Genomic DNA, 27279 nt, shown 5'->3' with positions numbered 1-27279 from the left:
CCAGCTACACATCCCTTCCACCTGAAAATGATTTATTTCTCCCCTTTTTTCTCCCCATCCCTCTCTCCCTTCCTCTGTCTTCCATTTCTCCCTGCCTCCCCCCTTTCCTTGCTCTTCTCCCTCCTCTCTCCCAGGAGCGGCTGCACTGACCGGGGCGGTGACCCACACGGTGTCCACGGCGGTGATCTGCTTCGAGCTGACGGGCCAGATCTCCCACATCTTGCCCATGATGGTGGCGGTGATCCTGGCCAACATGGTGGCCCAGGGCTTGCAGCCCTCGCTCTACGACTCAATCATCCAGATCAAGAAACTGCCTTATCTCCCTGAGCTGGGCTTTGGACACATCAGGTGTGCAGAGAGAAGCTGCAACCGAGGTGACATGTTGGCTCTGAGGGACCCAGTTGCATTGAGGGTCCCATGCAAAAACAATGAGTTGTTTGTGTCAATATGGCCTCCTCCGCATGCTTGATTCTTCAACATAGACACACCAGAAGTACACAAGTGTTGAGCATGAATGAATGATTGGCATTTCCTTCTGACTTACAGCCAGTATAACATCTTTGTGGAGGACATCATGGTTAGGAAAGTGAAGTTTCTCTCGTTACAGTCCACCTACAGGGAGTTGATATTTCTCCTGGACTCCATTTCTCTCAAAACAATACCACTAGTGGATTCAACAGGTAAAATGAATGCGTTTTTCGTGAACGTGAGGATACATTTCAATGTCTTTGAATCATTTCTTGAGTGGTTCATCATGTGACTCTCTCTTCCCTGTAGATTCTATGATCTTATTGGGCTCCATCGACCGCTCAGAGCTCCATGCTCTCTGTGATTGGTGGCTCTCTGCAGAGAGGCGGATCTTCAGGCAGGAACAGTGTTTACAGGAACAGAACCAGTATGCCAAAGACAGCTGGGAATCCTTTGCCTTTGTGGATGAAGACGACGAGGAGAGTGGAGATAAGGTTTGTCAGACAGAGAGAGTAAATGTTCATAAGGAATCAAAAACACTCTTAGAAAGTCTATCAAATCAAAGTTTATTGGTTGTGCACACATATTTGCAGATGTTATCGCAGGTGCAGCAAAATAGGGTTCTGAAAGGGTTCTTCTACAGGGACTAGGTTCTACATGGGTCTACATGCAACTTTTTTTCATCCAAGAAGGTTCTTCGGGGGGTTCTAAAATGATTCTTTGTTTGGTGACAAAGTTCTACCTGGAACCAGAAAGTGTTCTTCTATAGGGGCAGGCTGGAATACACTTACTGAAGCGTCATGTGGCAAGGAACTTATTGTATTATGTCATTATTCAAGCTGTGAATGTGATGAATTACTGTTTTGTTCACTTTCTCAGAGCACCCCAGTTCAGGAAGAACGAAATGGCCCCCTGCCGTCCCCTAAACCGCAGGAGCCCTCGTCCAATCACACAGCTCCTGGTGAGTTGAACCATCTCTCTGGAACAATAATTCTATGGGTGCCTGGCAACAGTCCCCTATTATTATTCAGCTTATTGCATATTCATATTATTATACAGCTTTGAATTATTTAGTTATCAATCTCAACATCAAGATACCTTTGTAGAAGACTTTTGACCCTCGTCCATCAAATCTTTTATCATTTGTCCTTTTCAGACAAGGGCACTCTTCAGTCCGTTAGGAGAACTCTATGGAATATATTCTCCTCCCAAGACAAACCGGCAGAGGGACAGTCACAGGTAGTTTATAACTGTGTGTGTACAGAGTTTCTGTTTCTGTACCTGTGCGTGACTGTACGCTGGTGCTAAGTGAATAACCAAAATGTTGGTTGTTTTTCAGTAATTGACCAACTTCAGTTAAACTACAATAATTTCATTTCATTCAGTTTTTTTTCTGTGAGTTCAATGCACATTTTCTCTAGAGATAAATCAGATCAAGCCCGAACTGTGCGATGTAGTGGGGAGTTTTAGTTTCCCACAGGCCAATATTCTACTTAGTTAAGCGCAAGAAAACATGGTAATTAACTACAATTACCATAATCCATTGCGCGCCTACTTGTCTGGTCCATGTGGTAGAGATGAGATGACTTGGAATTATATAATAAAGTCAACAACAAAAGAACTAATGTAATCTACACTGAATATACAAAACATTAGGAACACCTGTTCTTTCCATGACATGACCAGGTGAATCCAGGTGAAAGCTATGATCCTTTATTGATGTCATTGATGTTAAATCCACTTCTATCCATGTAGATGAAAGGGAGGAGATGGGTAAAGAAGGATTTTTAAGCCTTGAGACAATTGAGACATGGATTGTGTGAATGTGTGCCATTGAGAGTGAATTGCCAAGACAAAATATGTAAATGCCTTTAAACTGGGTATGGTAGTAGGTGCCAGGTGCACCAGTTTGAGTGTGTTAAAACATCTGCAGGATTGGTGTCCCCCCACGGGACGGTTAATCTAGGCTAATGTGATTAGCATGAGGTTGTAAGTAACATGAACATTTCCCAGGACATAGATATATCTGATATTGGCAGAAAGCTTAAATTCTTGTCAATCTAACTGCACTGTCCAATTTATAGTAGCTATTACAGTGAAATAATACCATTATATTGTTTGAGGAGAGTGCACAGTTATGAACTTGAAAATGTATTAATAAACCAATTTGGCACATTTGGGCAGTCTTGATACAACAGAACAGATATGAACAGATATGGAATGGTTCATTGGATCAGTCTAAAACGTTGCAAATATGCTGCTGCCATCTAGTGGCAAAAATCTAAATTGGGACTGGGCTGGAATAATACATTATGGCCTTTTTTCTTGCATTTCAAAGATGATGGTACAAAAAATATATAATTATAGGTTTTATCTTTTACCAGATCTAATGTGTTTTATTCTCCTACATTAATTTCAAATTTCCACAAACTTCAAAATGTTTCCTTTCAAATGGTATCAAGAATATGCATATCCTTGCTTCAGGTCCTGAGCTACATGCAGTTATATTTGGGTATGTCATTTTAGGCGAAAACTGAAAAGATGGGGCAGATCCTTGTTAAGAGGTTTTATGAACTACAATGCTGCTAGGTTTTTCACACTCAAGTCTCCCATGTGTATCAAGAATGGTCCACCACCCAAAGAACCTCCAGCCAACATGGGCCAGCATCCCTGTGGAACGCTTTCGACACCTTGTAGAGTCCATGCCCCGACAAATTGAGGCTGTTCCGACAAATTGAGGGCAAAAGGGGCTGCAACTCAATATTAGGAAGATGTTCCTAATGTTTTGTACACTCAGTGAAATGGGCATCACTGCCGTCATGGGACTTTTATTAATTGTTTTATTCTGTGTTGTTACAGCATTCAACCCACATAATGCATAATGCATTTAATGTGAAAAATTATAATAATCGAAAACCTCAATTAATTTTTTCATAATCTAATCAAAACCAAACCAAACTCAAAGCACTAATCGCTCAGCACTACTGTATGCACACCAAGGTCTTCCTAATGATCACTAAAGTATTTATGGAGTCGAGAATTTGAACAGCAAATGAATTACTGAGGTAATGAGCCGTTGAGATGTAGATGGCGTCTCTCCTTGGCGGTTCCATTGAAAACCATATTTCAAGGAAATATGAATATTTATCCATTATATTTGCATGGGATGAATCTTATTACTGGGCTCTGTTCTTTATGTAATCACACTTCTTTATCTAATTGAGTGTGACAAATGAATTCACAGGACTTGCAAATGGAGATTGTTCAGAGAGGCTCCCTAGTCAAACATATTTCCTCTTAAGTTCTCTCATATGGAAATCAGCATATGAAATATGGTTATTATTTGCCCGGTATGGCTGGTTGGCTTTTCACATTTACCAATTTATACTGCAAATATGAAAAACAATGTATGTTAATGATACAATTCAATCTCTCTATTCAATGGTGATCATAATATTTTGCCACTGATTTGTAGTTTTACAGTTTTCTACTGGATAGGCCAGCCTTTGATTGGAATTGTACACCCCAAGCTTGTGACTATCTCATTCTGAAAAGCCAAATCCATGACTATTTTATACTCAAGGATGCGCTTGTAAGTATTGGGAATTGAATTGGATTCATACGTTTCCTGCTGCATAAATGACTGTCCCATAAATTTTCCCACACAAACCCTTCGTTGTTGTAGTCTTCCACTGGCTAGCACAGCCACTGCTGGGGTTGGGGTTAATGTTGGGGTTGAATTGTGCACCCTAAACTCATCTGAAAAGTTATGTTTCACACACACAACCAGGCTTTTTAAAAAGTATATAGTATATCCCCGAACATGCAGCCCACACAAAATATGTTATTCTTGACACTGTACTCAACCAAATACGGTACATAACTAAATACGTTTTGAAGAGACAAATATGAGCGATTGGAACAGCGACAAATGGAACAGCGACAATCAGCTAGGTTATGGGACGAGGGAAAATGTGTGCATGACGTGAGTCAGAAAGTGTCTTATCTTACCCCCCCCCCACTATTTTCTCTCATCAGGAGCCTTGCGCCAACCCTCTCCTGTCCGATACGATGACACCAGAAGAGGTAACTGATCTCATTTAGGTCGACTTGTGAGGTCCCAAGAACTTTTACATCCCCTGATGCAATACCAAATGATTAGAGTAGGCTGCCTTGTACATTTTCAAACACTTTTGTCCTTGTCAAAAGAGTCTGGCCTAGAATGTTGAAACCCATAAGAAGGTTAAAAGGTGTCAACAACCCTAAATCTCTTATGGAGGCAGTTGACGTTGAAGGTTGCGCTTTAGAGGGAATTTAGCCAATTACAGCGTTGTGTTTCTTCAACTTGTGTCTTATTGGCTGGTGCAGATAAAAGAATGGGAGGAGGCTGAGATGGACAAGCCAATGGAAATTGATCAGATCCGAATAGATCCTTCCCCTTTTCAGCTGGTGGAGAGGACCTCGCTACACAAGGTTGGTTTGAAGGGCTGCCAACTCATACCAATTTGGAGATACAGTATATGACATCATGTCTAGACACAACTGAAATACAACCGATAGTAGATTTGCTCAGAACAAGAGCCATAGCAGAATGCTGAACCTAAAGCAGTTAGAAGTGGGGTCTAATTTGACGTCTGACCTTTTATGCCTCTCCCAGACCCACACACTCTTCTCATTACTGGGCCTGAGTCATGCCTATGTCACCAGTATCGGAAAACTGGTGGGTGTTGTGGCACTTAAAGAGGTAAGAAAATGTCATCTTCTAATTTTCACTTTCTTTTATCGCTCTCTCTTTCTATTTTACAGTTTTTCCATTCTCTTTTGCTTGAACCTTACAATTTAGTAAGGGTTGAGTCGTTATTGCCTTATGAGTCTTACTTATCATGCTATTTTCATGTAATTCAATGTTGTGTTCTTCTGTGTCCCCTCTCTTTCCCTATCCCCACTACCCTATTTTCCCACAGCTCCAGAAGGCCGTTGAGGCCTCTACGCATAGCGGGGTCCGGCTACGCCCCCCCCTGGCCAGCTTCCGCAACATCAGACGGAAGTCATCCAAGCCCCAGACAACCTCAGCCCCTGCCTCCCCCAGCGCCCCCTCCTCTCCTCTCTCCCCCGCTCCCGTCGTCCCCCACGCCCCTGCACCGCCACCTCCCCCGACACAGGAGGAGGAAGAGATGGCGGTGTGGATCGAGGGCACGAGGCGGGAGGTAGCGGAGGTGAACAGCAGTAGTAGTAGCAGCAGCAGCGGAACAGGGAGCAGCAGTAGCAACAGTAGCCCTTCGCTACCCCACTCGTTGCCCCTCTCCCTCCCGCTCACCTCGCCCCTCTCCATTCCCCTCACTGTCGCCCTCTCCGTCCCCCTTGCTGCCTTCTCCACCCCCCTCCCCGCCCTCCGGGCTGCCTCAGAGCAGCAAGTGGAGGAGGAGGAGAGTAATGATGAGGAGCCCATCTAGCCTTATGAGTGCTGTTTTTTTTTTATAACAAGATTTTTTTTTTATATGGCGTGAATTTCTCTTTTAGTCTTTCTCTATCCCTTTATTTTCTCTCTCTCACTATCGAGCTTTCCTTCTCTTTCCTCTCTCTGTGAATGATGTCTGTGAATCCATGAGGAGAAATAATCTGGGCTCCATAGTAGTACTTGACTTTTTAAGATCATTGGTTTTATTTTTATTTTTTAACTTAACCTTTATTTAACCCACCTTTTTATTTAAACAGGAGACAATGGCTACCGGTGGTGTTTCAATAGCTAAAGATTCAACAAGGCCCACCTTGTGAGGGAGTTCTATGGTCACCATGCTGGGTTGATAGATGACAGTGTTAAATCAGACTGACAACAGCCAACTCAGGTGTAATGATGCTAGAGATTTTTTACTTAATAATGCTATGGCTACAAACGGAACAGCCACCATCCATCCCCCTTTGTAATTTAGATTAATCGCTCACTTGATGATAACACAAAACAAACACATGCTGAATGATTTTATGATGGTGAATTTTCCTACCCCCCCTCAAAAAAAAATACAAACTGGGGAGTGGTCTTTAGGCATTAGATGGAGGAAAATGGACTGAAACAGGAGGGACTGCCTCAGGAAATAAGAAATGCTCATATTTGTTTTACGTTGCGACATATCGTAAAATGTTGCTCTTTGCATGCCCTAATGAACAAAACCCGATGTTCTTCTGACACCACTGAGCACAGAAGAAAAAAGAAACGTTATGACACAGGGTTTTATGTGAAAAGTAGTTGAATTATGAATGAACCTCTTTCTCTCTGGCTCTTTCTCTCTGGCTTTTTCTCTCTGGCTCTTTCTCTCTGGCTCTTTCTTCGCTCTCGCTCTACTTCAAACAGTTTCTCAGGTTGCTCCCTATGTCTTTAAACCTGCAGATTTTGGACAGAGGAATCTTTGCTGTCAAATGAAAAGGATTTCTATTATATTTGGTCAGTCAGTTTTTTAATGTCTGAATGTACAGTATGTATGTTTATCTGTCTGTCTTTAGTCGTGTATTTATTTATCTTTTGTAGAGACGATTTTTCTCTGAATGTATAAAACGATGACTAATGTAGCTAATAAAAGGTTAGTAACTTATCTGCCAAATGATTTATTGTTGTGTTTATTCAATGCATATGGATATAGAACAAAAATAAATAAATACAACTATTATACAACTATTACTACAAAAGTGAATGCTTACTTACATTAAATGAACATAGGCTTTTTGAGTAAACGTTTTACTAAGCGACATGCCTGTTCATTTAAAGCAGCAGAGGCATCTTTGTCATATTGATGAATTGGTGAACAAATTGGTGGTTCCCAGCTCCACTCCCACACTCCAGTCTTTTTCTGTCTCTCACTTCCATTGTAATCAACGTTACAGGCAGTTAAACAATGTCCTCCAACAGAACAATTAGTCAGTTATAAAGAAACAGACAGAGGGTAGTGAAGCCTACAGTAAGGCGCCAGTAACGAAACCAGAAAAGTTATAGTGTTTACAGGACTGTAAAAGCTCCAGATTTCATAGCATTGTGGGCGAAACTGATGGATTCCAAAATTCGATGAATAAATGTTGTTCCCTTTTAATACTTTTCAGCTCTGTCAGAATTAATGGGATATTTGAGTTGTCCTTTATCCATGGTGGATGTGAGTGACCCAGTATACTTTAAATCTTAACCCAGCCTGGCAAGCATACAGAATTGAATTGAGAATGTCTAATAAATTCCAATTGAATTTGAATTGAAGTAGTAAACAGGATACAGAATTGCAATTTAAAAAGTAATTAAAGGAAATGTAATTGAATTCTGTGAAATTCAAATGTCTCTTCAATTCTATATTTGGTGTAGTCTATACAAAAATACAGTGTGTACATAACATCAATCATGAAAATAGATTTGGCTATTCTAAGCACTAAGGTTAAAAGAGTATTAAAAAAAACATTTCTTTAAACTAGGCAAGTCAGTTAAACAATGAACGCCAAACCCTAACGATGCTGGGCCAATTGTGCGCCGCCCTATGGGACTCCCAATCACGGCAGGTTGTGATACAGCCTGGAATCGAACCAGGGTCTGTAGTGACCCTCTAGCATTGAGATGCAGTGCCTTAGACCGCTGCACCCCACTTTTCCAGAGAAAAGTGTGACCTGTCAGACTCAATGAAACTTTATGATTGAGTGGAATTTCTTTGAATTGCACTGAATTAAATTCTACTTCCTGTCACTCAAACTCAAGTTCAAATTCTAAATCCTGTGGGATGTGGCCAATTCAATTAGAATTTAAACTTATGAGTTGAATGGGAGTCAAAATTCTAAATTGAGCCCAACCCTGGCATACAGTGGCCAAAAAGCATCCCACCAGAGCTTTAAATGGTATATGTGACCAACCACCTCGATTCGGTCTAATGTGGCAAAATTTGAAATTGTGTTTTTTACATTGGATAAAAGTAGAGACTCAGAACTACAAAATGGTATATCATACGCTGAAGTTGAGGAACAATGGGAAAATAATTCTGCTTTGAAAGTTGATAAACTTGTAACCCACACTTTTGAGAAAATGGACCTTGAATGTTCTGGTACACCTACTGGAGATCTATTCTTTATCTGCAACTATTCAGCATCGTTCACACCCTCTTAAACCTTAGTACCACCCAACTCTTTAAGGATTCACATGTGAGGCATGTAGCTAACTTGATGGGTCATGTAAACATCTGGCGAATTGGAGACTTGTTTAGACATGTAGCTAGCTAGCAAACAATAAAAACAGATTGTCATAGCTTGCTACCATGCATGAAATGCTGTAGTATGAATCTGTAGGTAGCTAAATGTCACGTCTTCCGCCGAAGTCGACTCCTCTCCTTGTTCGGGCGTCGTTCGGCGGTTGACGTCACTGGCTTTCTAGCCATCGCCGCTCCATTTTTCATGTATCCATTTGTTTTGTCTTGTTCCCTGCACACCTGGTTTTCATTCCCCAATCAATTCATATGTACAGTGCCTTGCGAAAGTATTCGGCCCCCTTGAACTTTGCAACCTTTTGCCACATTTCAGGCTTCAAACATAAAGATATAAAACTGTATTTTTTTGTGAAGAATCAACAACAAGTGGGACACAATCATGAAGTGGAACGACATTTATTGGATATTTCAAACTTTTTTAACAAATCAAAAACTGAAAAATTGGGCGTGCAAAATTATTCAGCCCCCTTAAGTTAATACATATTCAATCAATCCCTATACCAGTCTGCTGTTCCCACATGCTTCAAGAGGGCCACCATTGTTCCTGTTCCCAAGAAAGCTAAGGTAACTGAGCTAAACGACTACCGCCCCGTAGCACTCACATCCTTCATCATGAAGTGCTTTGAGAGACTAGTCAAGGACCATATCACCTCCACCCTACCTGACACCCTAGACCCACTCCAATTTGCTTACCGCCCAAATAGGTCCACAGACGATGCAATCTCAACCACACTGCACACTGCCCTAACCCATCTGGACAAGAGGAATACCTATGTGAGAATGCTGTTCATCGACTACAGCACGGCGTTCGACACCATAGTACCCTCCAAGCTCGTCATCAAGCTCTAGACCCTGGGTCTCGACCCCGCCCTGTGCAACTGGGTACTGGACTTCCTGACGGGCCGCCCCCAGGTGGTGAGGGTAGGCAACAACATCTCCTCCCCGCTATCCTCAACACTGGGGCCCCACAAGGGTGCGTTCTGAGCCCTCTCCTGTACTCCCTGTTCACCCACGACTGCGTGGCCACGCACGCCTCCAACTCAATCATCAAGTTTGCGGACGACACAACAGTGGTAGGCTTGATTACCAACAACAACGAGACGGCCTACAGGGAGGAGGTGAGGGCCCTCGGAGTGTGGTGTCAGGAAAATAACCTCACACTCAACGTCAACAAAACTAAGGAGATGATTGTGGACTTCAGGAAACAGCAGAGGGAACACCCCCCTATCCACATCGATGGAACAGTAGTGGAGAGGGTAGCAAGTTTTAAGTTCCTCGGCATACACATCACAGACAAACTGAATTGGTCCACTCACACAGACAGCATCGTGAAGAAGGCGCAGCAGCGCCTCTTCAACCTCAGGAGGCTGAAGAAATTTGGCTTGTCACCAAAAGCACTTACAAACTTCTACAGATGCACAATCGAGAGCATCCTGGCGGGCTGTATCACTGCCTGGTATGGCAACTGCACCGCCCTCAACCGTAAGGCTCTCCAGAGGGTAGTGAGGTCTGCACAACGCATCACCGGGGGCAAACTACCTGCCCTCCAGGACACCTACACCACCCGATGTTACAGGAAGGCCATAAAGATCATCAAGGACATCAACCACCCGAGCCACTGCCTGTTCACCCCGCTATCATCCAGAAGGCGAGGTCAGTACAGGTGCATCAAAGCTGGGACCGAGAGACTGAAAAACAGCTTCTATCTCAAGGCCATCAGACTGTTAAACAGCCACCACTAACATTGAGTGGCTGCTGCCAACACACTGTCAATGACACTGACTCAACTCCAGCCACTTTAATAATGGGAATTGATGGGAAATGATGTAAATATATCACTAGCCACTTTAAACAATGCTACCTTATATAATGTTACTTACCCTACATTATTCATCTCATATGCATACGTACAGTGCCTTGCGAAAGTATTCGGCCCCCTTGAACTTTGCGACCTTTTGCCACATTTCAGGCTTCAAACATAAAGATATAAAACTGTATTTTTTGGTGAAGAATCAACAACAAGTGGGACCCAATCATGAAGTGGAACGACATTTATTGGATATTTCAAACTTTTTTAACAAATCAAAAACTGAAAAATTGGGCGTGCAAAATTATTCAGCCCCTTCACTTTCAGTGCAGCAAACTCTCTCCAGAAGTTCAGTGAGGATCTCTGAATGATTCAATGTTGACCTAAATGACTAATGATGATAAATACAATCCACCTGTGTGTAATCAAGTCTCCGTATAAATGCACCTGCACTGTGATAGTCTCAGAGGTCCGTTAAAAGCGCAGAGAGCATCATGAAGAACAAGGAACACACCAGGGTGGTCCGAGATATTGTTGTGAAGAAGTTTAAAGCCGGATTTGGATACAAAAAGATTTCCCAAGCTTTAAACATCCCAAGGAGCACTGTGCAAGCGATACTATTGAAATGGAAGGAGTATCAGACCACTGCAAATCTACCAAGACCTGGCCGTCCCTCTAAACCTTCAGCTCATACAAGGAGAAGACTGATCAGAGATGCAGCCAAGAGGCCCATGATCACTCTGGATGAACTGCAGAGATCTACAGCTGAGGTGAGAGACTCTGTCCATAGGACAACAATCAGTCGTATATTGCACAAATCTGGCCTTTATGGAAGAGTGGCAAGAAGAAAGCCATTTCTTAAAGATATCCATAAAAAGTGTTGTTTAAAGTTTGCCACAAGCCACCTGGGAGACACACCAAACATGTGGAAGAAGGTGCTCTGGTCAGATGAAACCAAAATTGAACTTTTTGGCAACAATGCAAAATGTTATGTTTGGCGTAAAAGCAACACAGCTCATCACCCTGAACACACCATCCCCACTGTCAAACATGGTGGTGGCAGCATCATGGTTTGGGCCTGCTTTTCTTCAGCAGGGACAGGGAAGATGGTTAAAATTGATGGGAAGATGGATGGAGCCAAATACAGGACCATTCTGGAAGAAAACCTGATGGAGTCTGCAAAAGACCTGAGACTGGGACGGAGATTTTGTCTTCCAACAAGACAATGATCCAAAACATAAAGCAAAATCTACAATGGAATGGTTCAAAAATAAACATATCCAGGTGTTAGAATGGCCAAGTCAAAGTCCAGACCTGAACCCAATCGAGAATCTGTGGAAAGTACTGAAAACTGCTGTTCACAAATGCTCTCCATCCAACCTCACTGAGCTCAAGCTGTTTTGCAAGGAGGAATGGGAAAAAAATTCAGTCTCTCGATGTGCAAAACTGATAGAGACATACCCCAAGCGACTTACAGCTGTAATCGCAGCAAAAGGTGGCGCTACAAAGTATTAACTTAAGGGGGCTGAATAATTTTGCACGCCCAATTTTTCAGTTTTTGATTTGTTAAAAAAGTTTGAAATATCCAATAAATGTCGTTCCACTTCATGATTGTGTCCCACTTGTTGTTGATTCTTCACAAAAAAATACAGTTTTATATCTTTATGTTTGAAGCCTGAAATGTGGCAAAAGGTCACAAAGTTCAAGGGGGCCGAATACTTTCGCAAGGCACTGTATATACTGTACTCTATATCATCGACTGCATCCTTATGTAATACATGTATCACTAGCCACTTTAACTATGCCACTTTGTTTACATACTCATCTCATATGTATATACTGTACTCGATATCATCTACTGTATCTTGCCTATGCTGCTCTGTACCATCACTCATTCATATATCCTTATGTACATATTCTTTATCCCCTTACACTGTGTATAAGACAGTAGTTTTTTGGAATTGTTAGTTAGATTACTTGTTCGTTATCACTGCATTGTCGGAACTAGAAGCACAAGCATTTCGCTACACTCGCATTAACATCTGCTAACCATGTGTATGTGACAAATAAAATTTGATTTGATTTGATTTGACTTTGTAGCGCCACCTTTTGCTGTGAATACAGCTGTAAGTCGCTTGGGGTATGTCTCTATCAGTTTTGCACATCGAGAGACTGAAATTTTCCATTCCTCCTTGCAAAACAGCTCGAGCTCAGTGAGGTTGGATGGAGAGCATTTGTGAACAGCAGTTTTCAGTTCTTTCCACAGATTCTCGATTGGATTCAGGTCTGGACTTTGACTTGGCCATTCTAACACCTGGATATGTTTATTTTTGAACCATTCCATTGTAGATTTTGCTTTATGTTTTGGATCATTATCTTGTTGGAAGTCAAATCTCCGTCCCAGTCTCAGGTCTTTTGCAGACTCCATCAGGTTCTCTTCCAGAATGGTCCTGTATTTGGCTCCATCCATCTTCCCATCAATTTTAACCATCTTCCCTGTCCCTGCTGAAGAAAAGCAGGCCCAAACCATGATGCTGCCACCACCATGTTTGACAGTGGGGATGGTGTGTTCAGGGTGATGAGCTGTGTTGCTTTTACGCCAAACATAACGTTTTGCATTGTTGCCAAAAAGTTCAATTTTGGTTTCATTTGACCAGAGCATCTTCTTGCACATGTTTGGTGTGTCTCCCAGGTGGCTTGTGGCAAACTGTAAACAACACTTTTTATGGATATCTTTAAGAAATGGCTTTCTTCTTGCCACTCTTCCATAAAGGCCAGATTTGTGCAATATACGACTGATTGTTGTCCTATGGACAGAGTCTCCCACCTCAGCTGTAGATCTCTGCAGTTCATCCAGAGTGATCATGGGCCTCTTGGCTGCATCTCTGATCAGTCTTCTCCTTGTATGAGCTGAAAGTTTAGAGGGACGGCCAGGTCTTGGTAGATTTGCAGTGGTCTGATACTCCTTCCATTTCAATATTATCGCTTGCACAGTGCTCCTTGGGATGTTTAAAGCTTGGGAAATCTTTTTGTATCCAAATCCGGCTTTAAACTTCTTCACAACAGTATCTCGGACCTGCCTGGTGTGTTCCTTGTTCTTCATGATGCTCTCTGCGCTTTTAACGGACCTCTGAGACTATCACAGTGCAGGTGCATTTATACGGAGACTTGATTACACACAGGTGGATTGTATTTATCATCATTAGTCATTTAGGTCAACATTGGATCATTCAGAGATCCTCACTGAACTTCTGGAGAGAGTTTGCTGCACTGAAAGTAAAGGGGCTGAATAATTTTGCACGCCCAATTTTTCAGTTTTTGATTTGTTAAAAAAGTTTGAAATATCCAATAAATGTCGTTCCACTTCATGATTGTGTCCCACTTGTTGTTGATTCTTCACAAAAAAATACAGTTTTATATCTTTATGTTTGAAGCCTGAAATGTGGCAAAAGGTCGCAAAGTTCAAGGGGGCCGAATACTTTCGCAAGGCACTGTATTTATTCCTCTGTTCCCCATCATGTCTTTGTGTTGGATTGTTTTGTGTTATGTGTATTTTGATATTGTGGATATTGTTACGGGCATTATTTTTTGTCTATGTTCCGTGTTTTGGGCACATTTTTATGTTACTTTGTGCTGTCATTTTGACCTGAATAAAAAGTGAGCTTGTTCACAACACTCTGCTCTCCTGCACCTGACTTTGCCTCCAATACACAATCCTAACACTAAAGTTAACCAACTAAGTTCAATGTTAGCAAGCTATCTAACATTAGGCTATAACTAGCAATGCAAATTACTTTCTGAGATTCTAATAATATTACTACACAGATCATACATGTAACGTTAGCTAGTGAGCCAGCAAGCTAATGTTCACTAGCTAGCTAACCATACACTTAACTTTCAATGAAAACAACTAAATTTGAAACTTATAATATCCAAAAATGTAGCTTAATGTAGCTTAATAATATCTGAAAATGAAAATATCTGAAAATGTAACTAGACTCTTAGACTCCTAGACTCTTACATGGATGAAAGCTACATGGCAGACTGGAACCCCTTTAAGTAAGAAATCCTGTGTCATTTCCGTTTTGTTTGTACAGCTTGTTTGGCCCGTTGTGTGAAGTCACTCCGGTTCACACTGACCGTGTGCAGAAAGTAGTCCATCACAACTTTTTCCCACTGATCTTTGTCAATAGCACCTGTTAAATTCAGGGCAGCAATGTTGTTGAGAGCAGAAGCAACAGTTTTGCAGTTCTCCATGGCTAACATATCTTTCAAAAAAGCTGTGGTAGCAAGGATTATCTACACATACTAAGCAGCTCATGTTATAGACAGAAGCGTGCTACATGACAGACCAATCCGAGCTCATCTCTCGGCATGTCCAGCCTATCCATTATCTTAGCCAATCATGGCTAGTGGGAAGGTTCTTGCCTTTTTCCGTTAATTAACCAACTAGGCTTGTAATTTAACAATTATATTCATATTTACAGATGGTATAACAAGTTTGTTATTCGGGCACATGAAAGTTCACATGTTCAGGAAGGCATTTCTGCCCAAAAACGCATTTTGATCAACAACAAAAATACATGTTAAAATCCCTCTCTTGTGAAGTAGTGATGTGCGGACATACGCCCAGCTTCCTGAAACAGTCACAAATTATCCATCATTTTTGTGCGTGTGTGTAATCTCGGAAACCACTATCTAAAATATCTCTGCAAGTTTCAGACAAGTCTATGGGCCAAATATCCCCTCCCCTTCAGAAATATATATCACATTCTTTTTTTTGGGGGGGGGGTCATTTAGCAGACACCCTTATCCAGAGCAGCTTACAGTAGTGACTGCATACATTTGAGTAGTTTTCCCATACTCGTCCTCTGTGGGAATCAAACCCACAACCCTGGTGTTGCAAGAACCATGCGTTACTAACTGAGCCACATAGGAGCCGCTTGTTGGTCGCGTCCCACAGTCTGTTGAAAGACGTTACGGTACCGTTTATGCTACTTGCGTCTGAGATTAGTTTGTGTGTGAAACTTTTGAACACCACACACAATACCACTGCCGACAAGAATATGTTTTTCGAGAATATATATTTTTGCATACATACATAAATACATACAAACTGTACATACATACATTCGTACATTTGAACACTCTCACATACACATACATGCAAGCACACGCACACACACAGAAACACACACGGATAAATATTACTTTATTTCTTTTTTTGTTTTTATAAAAAATCATAATTACACTACCGGTCAAAAGTTCTATAACACCTAGTCATTCAAGGGTTTTTCTTTATTTCTACTATTTTCTACATTTTAGAATAATAATGAACACATCAAAACTATGAAATAACACATGGAATCATGTAGGCACCACCAAAGTGTTAAACAAATCAAAATATATTTGAGATTCTTCAATGTAGCCACCCTTTGCCTTGATGACAGCTTTGCTCACTCTTGGCATTCTCTCAACGAGCTTCACCTGGAATGCTTTTCCAACAGTCTTGAAGGAGTTCCCACATATAATGAGCACTTATTGGCTGCTTTTCCTTCACTCTGCGGTCCGACTCATCCCAAACCATCTCAAGTTGCTCGAGGTCAGGATTGTGGAGGCCAGGTAATCTGATGCAACACTCCATCACTCTCCTTCTTGATCTAATAGCCCTTACGCAGCCTGGAGGTGTTTTCGGTCATATTCCTGTTGAAATCCAAATGATAGTCCCACTAAGCATAAACCAGATGGGGTGGCGTATCACTGCAGAATGCTGTGGTAGCCATGCTGGTTAAGTGTGCCTTGAATTCTAAATAAATCACAGACAGTGTCACAAGTAAAGCACCCCCACACCATAACACCTCCTCCTCCATGCTTTACGGTGGGAAATACAAATGTGGAGATCATCCGTTCACCCACACCACGTCTCACAAATACGCTTCGGTTGGAACCGAAAATCGAAAACTTGAACTCTAGACAAAGGACAGATTTCCACCGGTCTAATGTCCTTTGCTTGTGTTTCTTGGCCCAAGTATCTTCTTCTTATTGGTGTGCTTTAGTAGTGGTTTCTTTGCAGCAATTCGACCACAAAGGCCAGATTCACACAGTCTCCTCTGAACAATTTATATTGAGATGTGTCTGTTACTTGAGCTCTGTGAAACATTTATTTGGGCTGCAATTTCTAAGGCTGGTAAATATAATGAACTTATCCTCCGCAGCAGAAGCAACTCTGGGTCTTCCATTCCTTCTGTATACCCTCCGTACCTTGTCACAACACAACTGGTTGGCTCAAACGCATTAAGAAGGAAAATAATTCCACAAACGTACTATTAAGAAGGCACACCTGTTAATCGAAATGCATTCCAGGTGACTACCTCATGAAGCTCGTTGAGAGAATGCCAAGAGTGTGCAAAGCTGTCATCAAGGCAAAGGGTGGCTACTTTGAAGAATCTCAAATATAAAATAGATTTAGATTTGTTTAACACTTTATTGGTTACTACATGATTCCATATGTGTTATTTCATAGTTTTGATGTCTTCACTGTTATTCTACAATGTAGAAAATAGTTTTAAAAAATTAAGAATAACCCTTGAAGGAGTAGGTGTTCTAAAACTTTTGACCAGTATTGTATATATTATTACTTTGTATACATTTTACTATTAATGTTAAATTACTTTCAAAAGCATGCACTTTCTTTTGGTTGTCTTGTGATTCTCTGTAATGCACTGATCTTTTCACAGCGTCCTTTTTCTTTCTCTATACTCCATTCTTTCAATTTTAATTCATTAGTTCAATATTACTGCAAAACAAGTCCTCACGTTTCTGCAAAACGACAGATTTGTCTTTAAAGTTCCCTTTTATCATTGTCGTATCCAATACTTTCTCCTCCAGGAAAAGTCGTTCTGTTTTTTCTCAGTCCCAGAGTGGGTAAATAGCTGGATGTGGAGTAGAATAGCTTGATTGGTGGATTATGGATAAGTATATCCTGTTTGTCACTCTTTCTGACTATCCCCCTCAATTGGTCGCCACGGCAACAATAGACCCCTTGGGCACCTCTTCGTCCTTCTCCTCCAACAATTGGACAATGCAGGGTGTGACCACAAAGGGTATGCGTTCTGCCATTGGTTCTGGGCGTGCTAGTTGTGGACCGGTGCCTCCAATCGGGGTGACGTCTTCTCTAAGCGGGGACGGGGTCAAAGTTGGTTCTAAGGTTAACGTAACCTCATCGTCCTATGAAAACAGTAAATGGATGGTTTACTGACTATACTGTACTTACCAAACTGTGAGGATCACTACCTATGGGTACATCATAAATCCATAACCCATGTATTACCTTTGAACGACATCTTGTGGCTGGAGGACTTTGAAGTTAATCACTTGTAGTAGCCAGGACAAACATAAAATCAATAAACCATAGTACCTTTTTTGGGGGGGGCTTGTTCAATAATTTTACCTGATAAAGTAGAATCCTGTTAAAATCTAATGTTAAATGTACCATTTATATTGCTAAAATATGTATTTTTAAATACTATTGCTGCTTCCTGTTGTCATGGCTTTTTGATATATGGCCGAGTGTCAAAATACTAAATTCACCAAACTGAGGTAAAAAAAAAGGATGTGTATTTCCTGGAATTCTTGTGTGGTTAAAACGTTAGTCTGTGTAATGTAGCAACACGTTCTGTTCACCATAGGGAACTTAGCGTAATACAGTGGCTTGCAAAAGTATTCACCCCCTTGGCATTTTTCCTCTTTTGTTGCCTTCCAAACTGGAATTAAAATAGATTTTTGGGGGGTTTGTATCATTTGATTTACACAACATGCCTACCACTTTGAAGATGCAAAATATTTTTTCTTCTGAAACACTATTACACACACACACACACACACACACACACACACACACACACACACACACACACACACACACACACACACACACACACACACACACACACACACACACACACACACACACACACACACACACACACACACACACACAACTTTTGCAGCAATTACAACTGCAAGTCTCTTGGGATATTTCTCTTGGCACATCTGGCCACTTGGATGTTTGCCCATTCTTCAAGGCAAAACTGCTCCAGCTCCTTCAAATTGGATAAGTTCCTGCTGGTGTACAGCAATCTTTAAGTCATACCACAGATTCTCAATTGGATTGAGGTCTGGGCTTTGACTAGGCCATTCCAGCACATTTAAATGTTTCCCCTTAAACCACTCGAGTGTTGCTTTAGCAGTATGCTTAGGGTCATTGTCCTGCTGGAAGGTGAACCTCCGGCCCAGTCTCAAATCTCTGGAAGACTGAAACAGGTTTCCCTCAAGAATCTCCCTGTATTTAGTGCTATCCATCATTCCTTCAATTCTGACCAGTTTCCCAGTCACTGCCGATGAAAAACATCCCCACTGCATGATGCTGCAACCACCATGCTTCACTATGGGGATGTTGTTCTCGGGGTGATGCGAGGTGTTGGGTTTGCTCCAGACATAGCATTTTCCTTAATGGCCAAAAAGCTACATTTTTGTCTCATCTGACCAGAGTACCTTCTTCCATATGTTTGGGGAGTCTCACACATGCCTTTTGGCAAACACCAAACATGGTTGCTTATTTTTTTTCTTTATTAAGCAATGGCTTTTTTTTCTGGACACTCTTTTGTCAAGCCCAGCTCTGTGGAGTGTATGGATTAAAGTGGTCCTATGGACAGATACTCCAATCTCCGCTGTGGAGCTTTGCAGCTCCTTCAGGGTTATCTTTGGTCTCTTTGTTGCCTCTCTGATTAATACCCTCCTTGCCTGGTCTGTAAGTTTTTGTGGGCTGCCCTCTCTTCGCAGGTTTGCTGTGGTGCCATATTCTTTCAATTTTTTATAATGGATTTAATGCTGCTCCGTGGGATGTTCAAAGTTTCCGATATTTTTTATAACCCAACCCTGATCTGTACTTCTCCACAACTTTGTCCCAGACCTGTTTGGAGAGCTCCTTCATCTTCACGGTGCCGCTTGCTTGGTGGTGCCCCTTGCTTAGTGGTGTTGCAGACTATGGGGCCTTTCAGAACAGGTGTATATATACTGAGATCATGTGACACTTAGATTGCACACAACTGGACTTTATTTAACTAATTATGTCACTTCTGAAGGTAATTGGTTGCACCAGATCTTATTTAGGGACTTTTCAGTTTTTCATTTCACTTCATCAATTTGGAATATTTTGTGTATGTCCATTACATAAAATCTAAATAAAAATCTATTTAAATTACAGGTTGTAATGCAACAAAATGGTAAAAACGCCAAGGGGGATGAATACTTTTGCAAGGCACTGTATAACATCATTACATATGTCAAAGTAATTCAATATTTAAATACATTATGATAGTAAATGTACTACACTCACACCCTTTTACAACAATGACATCTATTTCTTCCTACTTTAACCATGCCTACTTGTAAGGCCTGCTGTTAATATTGACAATGCTTAGTACCATTAGGCATCAATGCGTATGATAATATTGATGATATCTAAAACATTACAAAAACCACTAGTCTTAAAATCAACACATTTTCTTCAACCACATGGCTCACCTTAGTCTCCTCCTCTTCCTGTTGCTCTGAAATGCATTCGCTCTCCTCCTCTGGCTCCTCCCCCAAGGTCTCGACCACACCAACAACCATGTCAGCCATTGGCCCACTCATGTGTCCGACAATCTCCACCTGCGCAGAGCCCCACAGGTCAGCCAGGCGAGGATGAGTGGGCAGGCCTAGACTGTGAATGGTGCTGTTGGGTGTGGCTTGGAGGGAGTGGTTTGCACTGTGTAGTCTGTGTTCCATTGCCTGTAGATAGGGAACACAGTTCATTCACATTTTTTCATGACACAAAAAACATAATCAAGAAACCTCCCGCTCATGGCTAGTGGGAGGAATGAGTCATCTGTTGCTCTTGGCTACAATTATTTCTGTATTTAATTAGTAGGACTGGCATTGGTAGCATTTACATTAGTAGTAAGAAGGTTAAAAACATTGCAGACATTTTTTACTAATAACCAGCGGCGACCCGTCATTCAGGGCAGAGCCCCACCTGTTTTGAGACCCACCAGTTTTGAGCCCAACTTGTTTAGCGAATATTTGTTTTCCTGTCTTGCATGTTATTTTGGTATTAACACGTGTCACATATCAGTTTGCAAACGATGTAAAAAAAAACATTGAGTTAATAAAGGCCAAGTGTCAAAACACTAACAATACTAACGTTACCAAACTGAGGTAAAAAGGATGTGTATTTCCTGGAATTATTGTGTGGTGAAAATGTTAGTCTGTGTAATGTAGTAACACGTTCTGTTGTGGACTCTTTTTTTGCTTTGTTGAGTAAGGCAGCTCCAAAATGCAGGTGTTTCAGCCTAGCTCAGTGCTTTCTGTGGTGGAGAGGCAGCCAGCGGAAAATATGGAGCGTAAGGAGTGGTAATGTTCCCTAGTTGCACCGTGATTGGCTCAGCGTTCTGTCACTCATGGGGACACTATGTCAATGCCAAATCTACGGGGAGAGCTTGAAAATGCAAGCCCCTTGGGTACTCCATATAGTTACATTAGAAGTGCCCATCCAAGAAGGCGGTCATTGGCCACAGACAAAATTACGTCAAATTATGTTATATTTACAGTAGCTTTGATTGGACTGACGTCATACTTTCAAAATCTTAGCTAGCAAGCTAGCAGTCATCATCATGAAACAAGTTGACAATCTACTGGCAAATCCTTTTCAATCCTTGTCATATGAAGAGAAATTATGAAGAGAAATTCTAGATAAAACATAGCGGTGCTCATCGACCATAGGACATAAACAGTACACAACAAGTTGGAAATCGCAAAATTGAGTGGTTTGGAAGCAATCTGTGGCTAACTGCAACCATTGCAAAGGAATCCCTAGCCTGCTATTCAGTGGAGTGGATGTGTGGTCCAAGTCTGTGTTTAAGGGTCTCTTTTCTAAGCTTCAAAGGATAATCATTCAACATTGGCTATGCATTCAATCTAGCATGACTTCTGTTGCATTCAAAACAACTGTAAACTTGGAACTGGGAAATCTCAGACTTCAGTGAGTTCAAGAAAACTGTGAAAACATGTTTTGAACGGTCATTCAACTCGGAATTCCAAGTCGGGATCTCGGGCCTCTTTCTAGAGCTCTAACCTGAAGATCAATTACGTCATGATTCAACCTTTAGATGGTGACAGAGAAGAAGGGTGACGTTTTACGTGTTCCTATCTGTTAAAAGATTTTATAAAGGTTTAAGATAAATGATTAAAGAATTATACCCGGAAACTTAACCATTAGGTATTAGAGGTTAGCATGGACAAGGAGTAATTAAAAATAATAAACACAGGTCCAACTAAGTTGGGAAGAGAGGAATGTATGAGTGTCCCGCATGGACAAGGAGTAATTAAAAATAATAAACACAGGTCCAACTAAGTTGGGAATAGAGGAATGTATGAGTGTCCCGAAAGTAAACAAAGAGGGGCCTTAACCTATGTTTGAACCGACCCGGCTATAACTCTGGGGAGATATGATAGGACAGGGAGAGCCCCTCCAGGGTTCCCTTATCTGGGGGGGACTGGAACTGTCAGCTGGGTAGTGATCAACTGTGGTGAGAATTGTAGCCTAATGTTAGTGTGTTTGTATGTGTGTAGGTTAAGAGAATGTTATAAAAGGAACGTCTTTGTACAGTATAAGCACAGGAGAGCTCTCGCTAATAAACTTGGATTTGACCAATTGTGAGCTGGGAATTCTGTCTGTTTCATTTAAAACCAGAACTTTACAAACTCTGGTTTGCAGACCTATACGGATAATTTAAATTTATGAACATTGATTACAAAATTCTATATCACTATCCAATTGTGTTTTTTGTTTGTTTCTTTGCGTTGTTTGTAACTTATTTTTATTTACTTATTTGGTACATAATGTTGCTGCTACCATCTCTTATGACCGAAAATAACTCTTGGACATCAGAACTGCGATTAGTCACCACGAAAAATAATCATTATTTTCCTTTAAACAGCTGGCTGCTTACACGCTGCTTCGGCAGGATAGAACAGCACTGTCTGGTAAGACAAAGGGCAGTGGACTATGTATTTTTGTAAATAACAACTGGTGCACAATATCTAAGGAAGTCTCGAGGTTTTGCTTACCTGAGGTAGAGTATCTCATGATAAGCTGTAGACCACACTATCTACCTAGAGAGTTTTCATCTGTATTTTTGAAGCTGTGTACATACCACCACAGAATGAGGCTGGCAATAAGACCGCACTCAATGAGCTGTATTCCGCCATAAGCAAACAAGAAAACGCACACCCGGAGGTGGCGCTCCTACTGGTCAGGGACATTAATGCAGGGAAACTTAAATTGGTCTTACCAAATTTCTATCAGCATGTTAAATGTGCAACGAGAGAGAAAAAATACTCTGGACCACCTTTACTCCACACACATAGACGCATACAAAGCTCTACTTCGCCCTCCATTTGGCAAATCTGAACATAATTCTATCCTGCTGATTCCTGCTAACAAACAAAAATTAAAGCATGAAGCACCAGTGACTCAATCAGTAAAAAAGTGGTCAGATGAAGCAGATGCTAAACTACAGAACTGTTTTGCTAGCACAGACTGGAATATGTTCCAGGACTCCCCTGCTGGCATTAAGGAGTACACATCAGTCATTGGCTTCATCAATAAGTGCATCGATGACATCGTCCCCACAGTGACATACGGTACATACCCCAAACAGAAGCCATGGATTACAGGCAACATCCACACTGAGCTAAAGGCTAGAGCTGCCGCTTTCAAGGAGCGGCACTCTAACCCAGAAGCTTACAAGAAATCCCGCTATGCCCTCCAACGAACCATCAAACAGGCAAAGCGTCAATACAGGACTAAGATCGAATCGTACTACACCGGCTCTGACGCTCATTGGATGTGGTAGGGCTTGCAAACCATTACAGACTACAAAAGGAAGCACAGCTGAGAGCTGCCCAGTGACATGAGCCTACCAGACAAGGTAAACTACTTCTATGCTCGCTACGAGGCAAATAACACTGAAACATGCATGAGAGCACCAGCTGTTCCAGAAGACTGTGTGATCACGCTCTCAGCAGCCGATGTGAGTAAGACCTTAAACAGGTCAACATTCACAAGGCCACAGGGCCAGACAGATTACCAGGATGTGTACTGCGAGCATGCGCTGAACAACTAGCAAGTGTCTTCACTGACATTTTCAACCTCTCCCTGTCCGAGTCTGTAATACAAACATGTTTTAAGCAGACCACCATTGTCCCTGTGCACAAGAACACTTGGTAACCTGCCTAAATGACTACCAACTCGTAGCACTCGTGTCTGTAGCCATGAAGTGCTTTGAAATGCTGGTCATTGCTGACATCAACACCATTATCCCAGAAACTCTAGACCCACTCCAATTTGCATACTGCCCTAACAGATCCACAGATGATGCAATCTTTATTATACTCCACACTGCCCTTTCCCACCTGGACAAAAGGAACACCCATGTGAGAATGCTATTCATTGACTACAGCTCAGCGTTCAACACCATAGTGCCATCAAAGCTCATAAATTAGCTCAGGACCCTGGGAATAAACACCTCCCTCTGCAACTGGATCCTGGACTTCCTGGCGGGCTACCTCCAGGTGGTAAGGGTAGGTAACAACACATCCGCCATCCTCAACACAGGGGCCCCTTAGGGGTGCATGCTCAGTCCCCCCCTCCTGTACTCCCTGTTCACTCATGATTGCATGGCCAGGCACAACTCCAACACCATCATTAAGTTTGCCGATGACACAACAGTGGTAGGCCTGATCACTGACAACGACGAGACAGCCTATAAGGAGGAGGTCAGAGACCTGGCCGTGTGGTGCCAGGACAACAACCCTCATCGTGATCAAGACAAAGGAGATGATTGTGGACTACAGGAAAAGAGGACCGAGCACGCCCCCATTCTCATCGACAGGGCTGTAGTGGAGCAGGTTGAGAGCTTCAAGATCCTTGGTGTCCACATCACCAACAAACTTACATGGTCCAAGCACACCAAGACAGTCGTTAGCAGGGCCTGACAAAACCTACTCCCCCTCAGGAGACTGAAAAGATTTGGCATGGGTCCTCAGATCCTCAAAAGCTCTTATAGCTGCACCATCAAGAGCATCCTGACTGGCTGTATCACTGCCTGGTATGGCAACTGCTTGGCCTCCGACCACAAGGCACTACAGAGGGTAGTGCGTATAGCCCAGTGCATCACTGTGGCAAAGCTTCCTGCCATCCAGGACCTCTATACCAGACGGTGTTGGAGAAAGGCCCTAAAAATGGTCAAAGAATGTTCTCTCTGCTACCGCACGGCAAGTGGTACCGGAGCACCAAGTCTAGGTCCAATAGCCTTCTAAACAGCTTCTACCAACAAGCCATAGGACTCCTGAACATCTAATCAAATGGCTACCCAGACTATTTGCATTGCCTCCCCCCCTTTTACACCACTGCTACTCTCTGTTGTTATCATCTATGCATAGTCACTTTAATAACTCTACCTAATGTACATATTACCTCAATTATCTCAACTAACCGATGCCCCTGCACATTGACTCTCTACCGGTACACCCCTGTATATAGTCTCGCTATTGTTATTTTACTGCCACTCTTTAATTACTTGTTACTTTTATCTCTTTTTTTACCTTGTTTTGTTCAGAGTTTCCAGTTGTCTTGAAAGCACAATAAATCCAGAGAATGCCAGACGTTGTAAACAAAGTTTGATGCCAAAATTTGCCCACGAAAGACCGCTGCACCACCTTCCTGTTCAAGTTAGCACAGCACAACAAGGTGAGTCCAAAAATGTATTGTATACTGCTGCATAAATGATGCAATATGCCAGGGAGATATGTATACTGTAGCTAAGAAAGCCATTCTAAGTGTATGTCGTGTGGTAAACTGTTAGTAGCCTATGTGCCTCACCCTAATAATTTGATCCTTTTCCCCCTCATAACGTAGCCTATTGTTCTGACTTGGTGGTGCACATGTAGCCTATAGCCTCTTTTAGAGAAATGTTATCAAATATTGTAAGAGCTTTCATTGTCTACTTTTAAATACCCCTTTATTTATCCTACGGTTCTGACTTGGTGTACAGGGAGAATACTGTAAGAACGGCCCATGTTCTGAATTCTGTCGCTGTACATTTCAAAATTGCTGAACAAATAGTTATATTGACTATGTCTGTCCTAGCTCACTCATTAATGTCTTAGTCAAAATTACGGATTGCCTCTTATCTGCTCGTCATCACCTTATGCCATCGTTTGAACGTATCAATTGTCAGTAAAAACCACATTTGTTTAAGCTATGTTTTTTGAAAGGCTGTGAATGAGGCTGAATGAACTGTTTCGCTACAAGACAAGGCTCCGCTGATAGCCAGGTGTAGCAGTTGTAAGGTGTTGGGACTCTGCTGTTGGGACAGCTTTGTGTAGGCCATAATAGTTTGTGGGCACCGTTTGTCACCATTATAGTTCAATTAATGCATTGTTCAGTGTTGTTTTGTGTAGTGGCTTTGCTGGCATGCATCTAATTATATTTATTTGAGTTTTCCCCACCAAGATTTACATGTTAAAATCACAACTGCTAATAACACTAGTGTCTCAGCAAACTGCTAACATACAATGGTTGTCAGTTAGACAGTTCCATGTTGTACTGTATTTGTATTTCATTAGGATCTCCATTAGCTGTTGCAAAAGCAGCAGCTATTCCTGGGGTCCACACAAAACATGAAACATAATACAGAATGACTTAATACAGAACATCAATAGACAAGAACAGCTCAAGGACACTGAAACAACAGTGATCTATGAGGCAGTCCAGTCCGGTCTGTCTCACCTGTTGCTGTTGGTAGAGCATTAGCTGCTGGTGCTGGTACAGCTGGATCTGCTGCAACTGCTGGAGCTGCAGCTGGCTCTGCTGCTGCAGGGTGAGCTGTTGGGGCTGCTGCTGCTGGATGTAGCCCCCCACATTGTCCACATCACCGTAGCCCTCACCGGGCGTCCCTCCTCCCCCACCTGCCATGACGTAGGCGGCCGGCGAGGCCACGCCCGAGGGGTCGTTGCTAATTGGCTCCCAGGCGTCGGAGGAGGAAAGGCAGTAGAGGCCCTGGGCTACGTAGGTGTTGGGCCATACGTCGGCTGAGGAGTGATGCATCGCCTGGTCTGTTGTGTTAGGAAGGGATGAAGGGAGAAGTATATGTTTACATTTTGGATTACATACAAGATATACACCGAGTGTACAAAACGTTAAGGACATCTGCTCTTTCCATGACATAGACTGACCATGTGAATCCAGGTGAAAACTAAGATCCTTTTTGATGTCAGTTGTTATATCCACTTCAATCAGTGTAGATCAAGGGGAGGAGACAGGTTAAAGAAGGATTTTTAAGCCTTAAAACAATTGAGACATGGATTGTGTATGTGTTCCATTCAGAGGGTGAATGGGCAAGACAAAATATTGAATTGCTTTTGAACAAGGGCATTTTAGTAGGTGCCAGGTGCACCGGTTCGAGTATGTCAAGAACTGCAACGCTACTGGGTTTTTCCCACTCAACAGTTTCCCGTGTGTATTAAGAATGGTCCACCACCCAAAGGCCATCCAGTCAACTTAACACAACTGTGGGACGCATTGGAGACAACATTGGCCAGAATTCATGTTGACACCTTGTAGAGTCCATGCCCTGACGAATAGAGGCTGTTCTGAGGGCAAAAGGGGGTGCAACT

At 42.1% G+C, this 27279-nt stretch overlaps 2 protein-coding genes across 6 annotated transcripts in view; one reads left to right on the top strand and one right to left on the bottom strand.

Moving 5' to 3' along the window:
• Positions 1–7064, top strand: part of LOC112264830 (chloride channel protein 1) — a 45809-nt gene extending 38745 nt beyond the window's left edge. For all 3 annotated transcript variants that reach the window (XM_042295634.1, XM_042295633.1, XM_042295635.1), the window contains 9 exons: positions 135–348; positions 547–680; positions 778–962; positions 1348–1429; positions 1625–1707; positions 4507–4554; positions 4837–4941; positions 5126–5212; positions 5433–7064. In XM_042295634.1, coding sequence (XP_042151568.1) covers positions 135–348; positions 547–680; positions 778–962; positions 1348–1429; positions 1625–1707; positions 4507–4554; positions 4837–4941; positions 5126–5212; positions 5433–5921 — 1427 coding nt within the window. In that variant the 3' untranslated portion in view covers positions 5922–7064. The remainder of the gene's footprint in view (positions 1–134; positions 349–546; positions 681–777; positions 963–1347; positions 1430–1624; positions 1708–4506; positions 4555–4836; positions 4942–5125; positions 5213–5432) is intronic.
• Positions 7065–17087: 10023 nt separating this feature from the next.
• Positions 17088–27279, bottom strand: part of LOC112264829 (protein FAM131B) — a 28883-nt gene continuing 18691 nt past the window's right edge. For all 3 annotated transcript variants that reach the window (XM_042295630.1, XM_042295631.1, XM_042295632.1), the window contains 3 exons: positions 26393–26718; positions 20083–20331; positions 17088–17724 (listed from right to left, as the gene is read on the bottom strand). In XM_042295630.1, coding sequence (XP_042151564.1) covers positions 17509–17724; positions 20083–20331; positions 26393–26718 — 791 coding nt within the window. In that variant the 3' untranslated portion in view covers positions 17088–17508. The remainder of the gene's footprint in view (positions 17725–20082; positions 20332–26392; positions 26719–27279) is intronic.

This window comes from Oncorhynchus tshawytscha, linkage group LG13, assembly GCF_018296145.1.
Source record: "Oncorhynchus tshawytscha isolate Ot180627B linkage group LG13, Otsh_v2.0, whole genome shotgun sequence".
NCBI lineage: Eukaryota > Metazoa > Chordata > Actinopteri > Salmoniformes > Salmonidae > Oncorhynchus > Oncorhynchus tshawytscha.
Note: the sequence above shows the minus strand (reverse complement) of the source record. Positions and strands in the feature narration are given on the sequence as shown.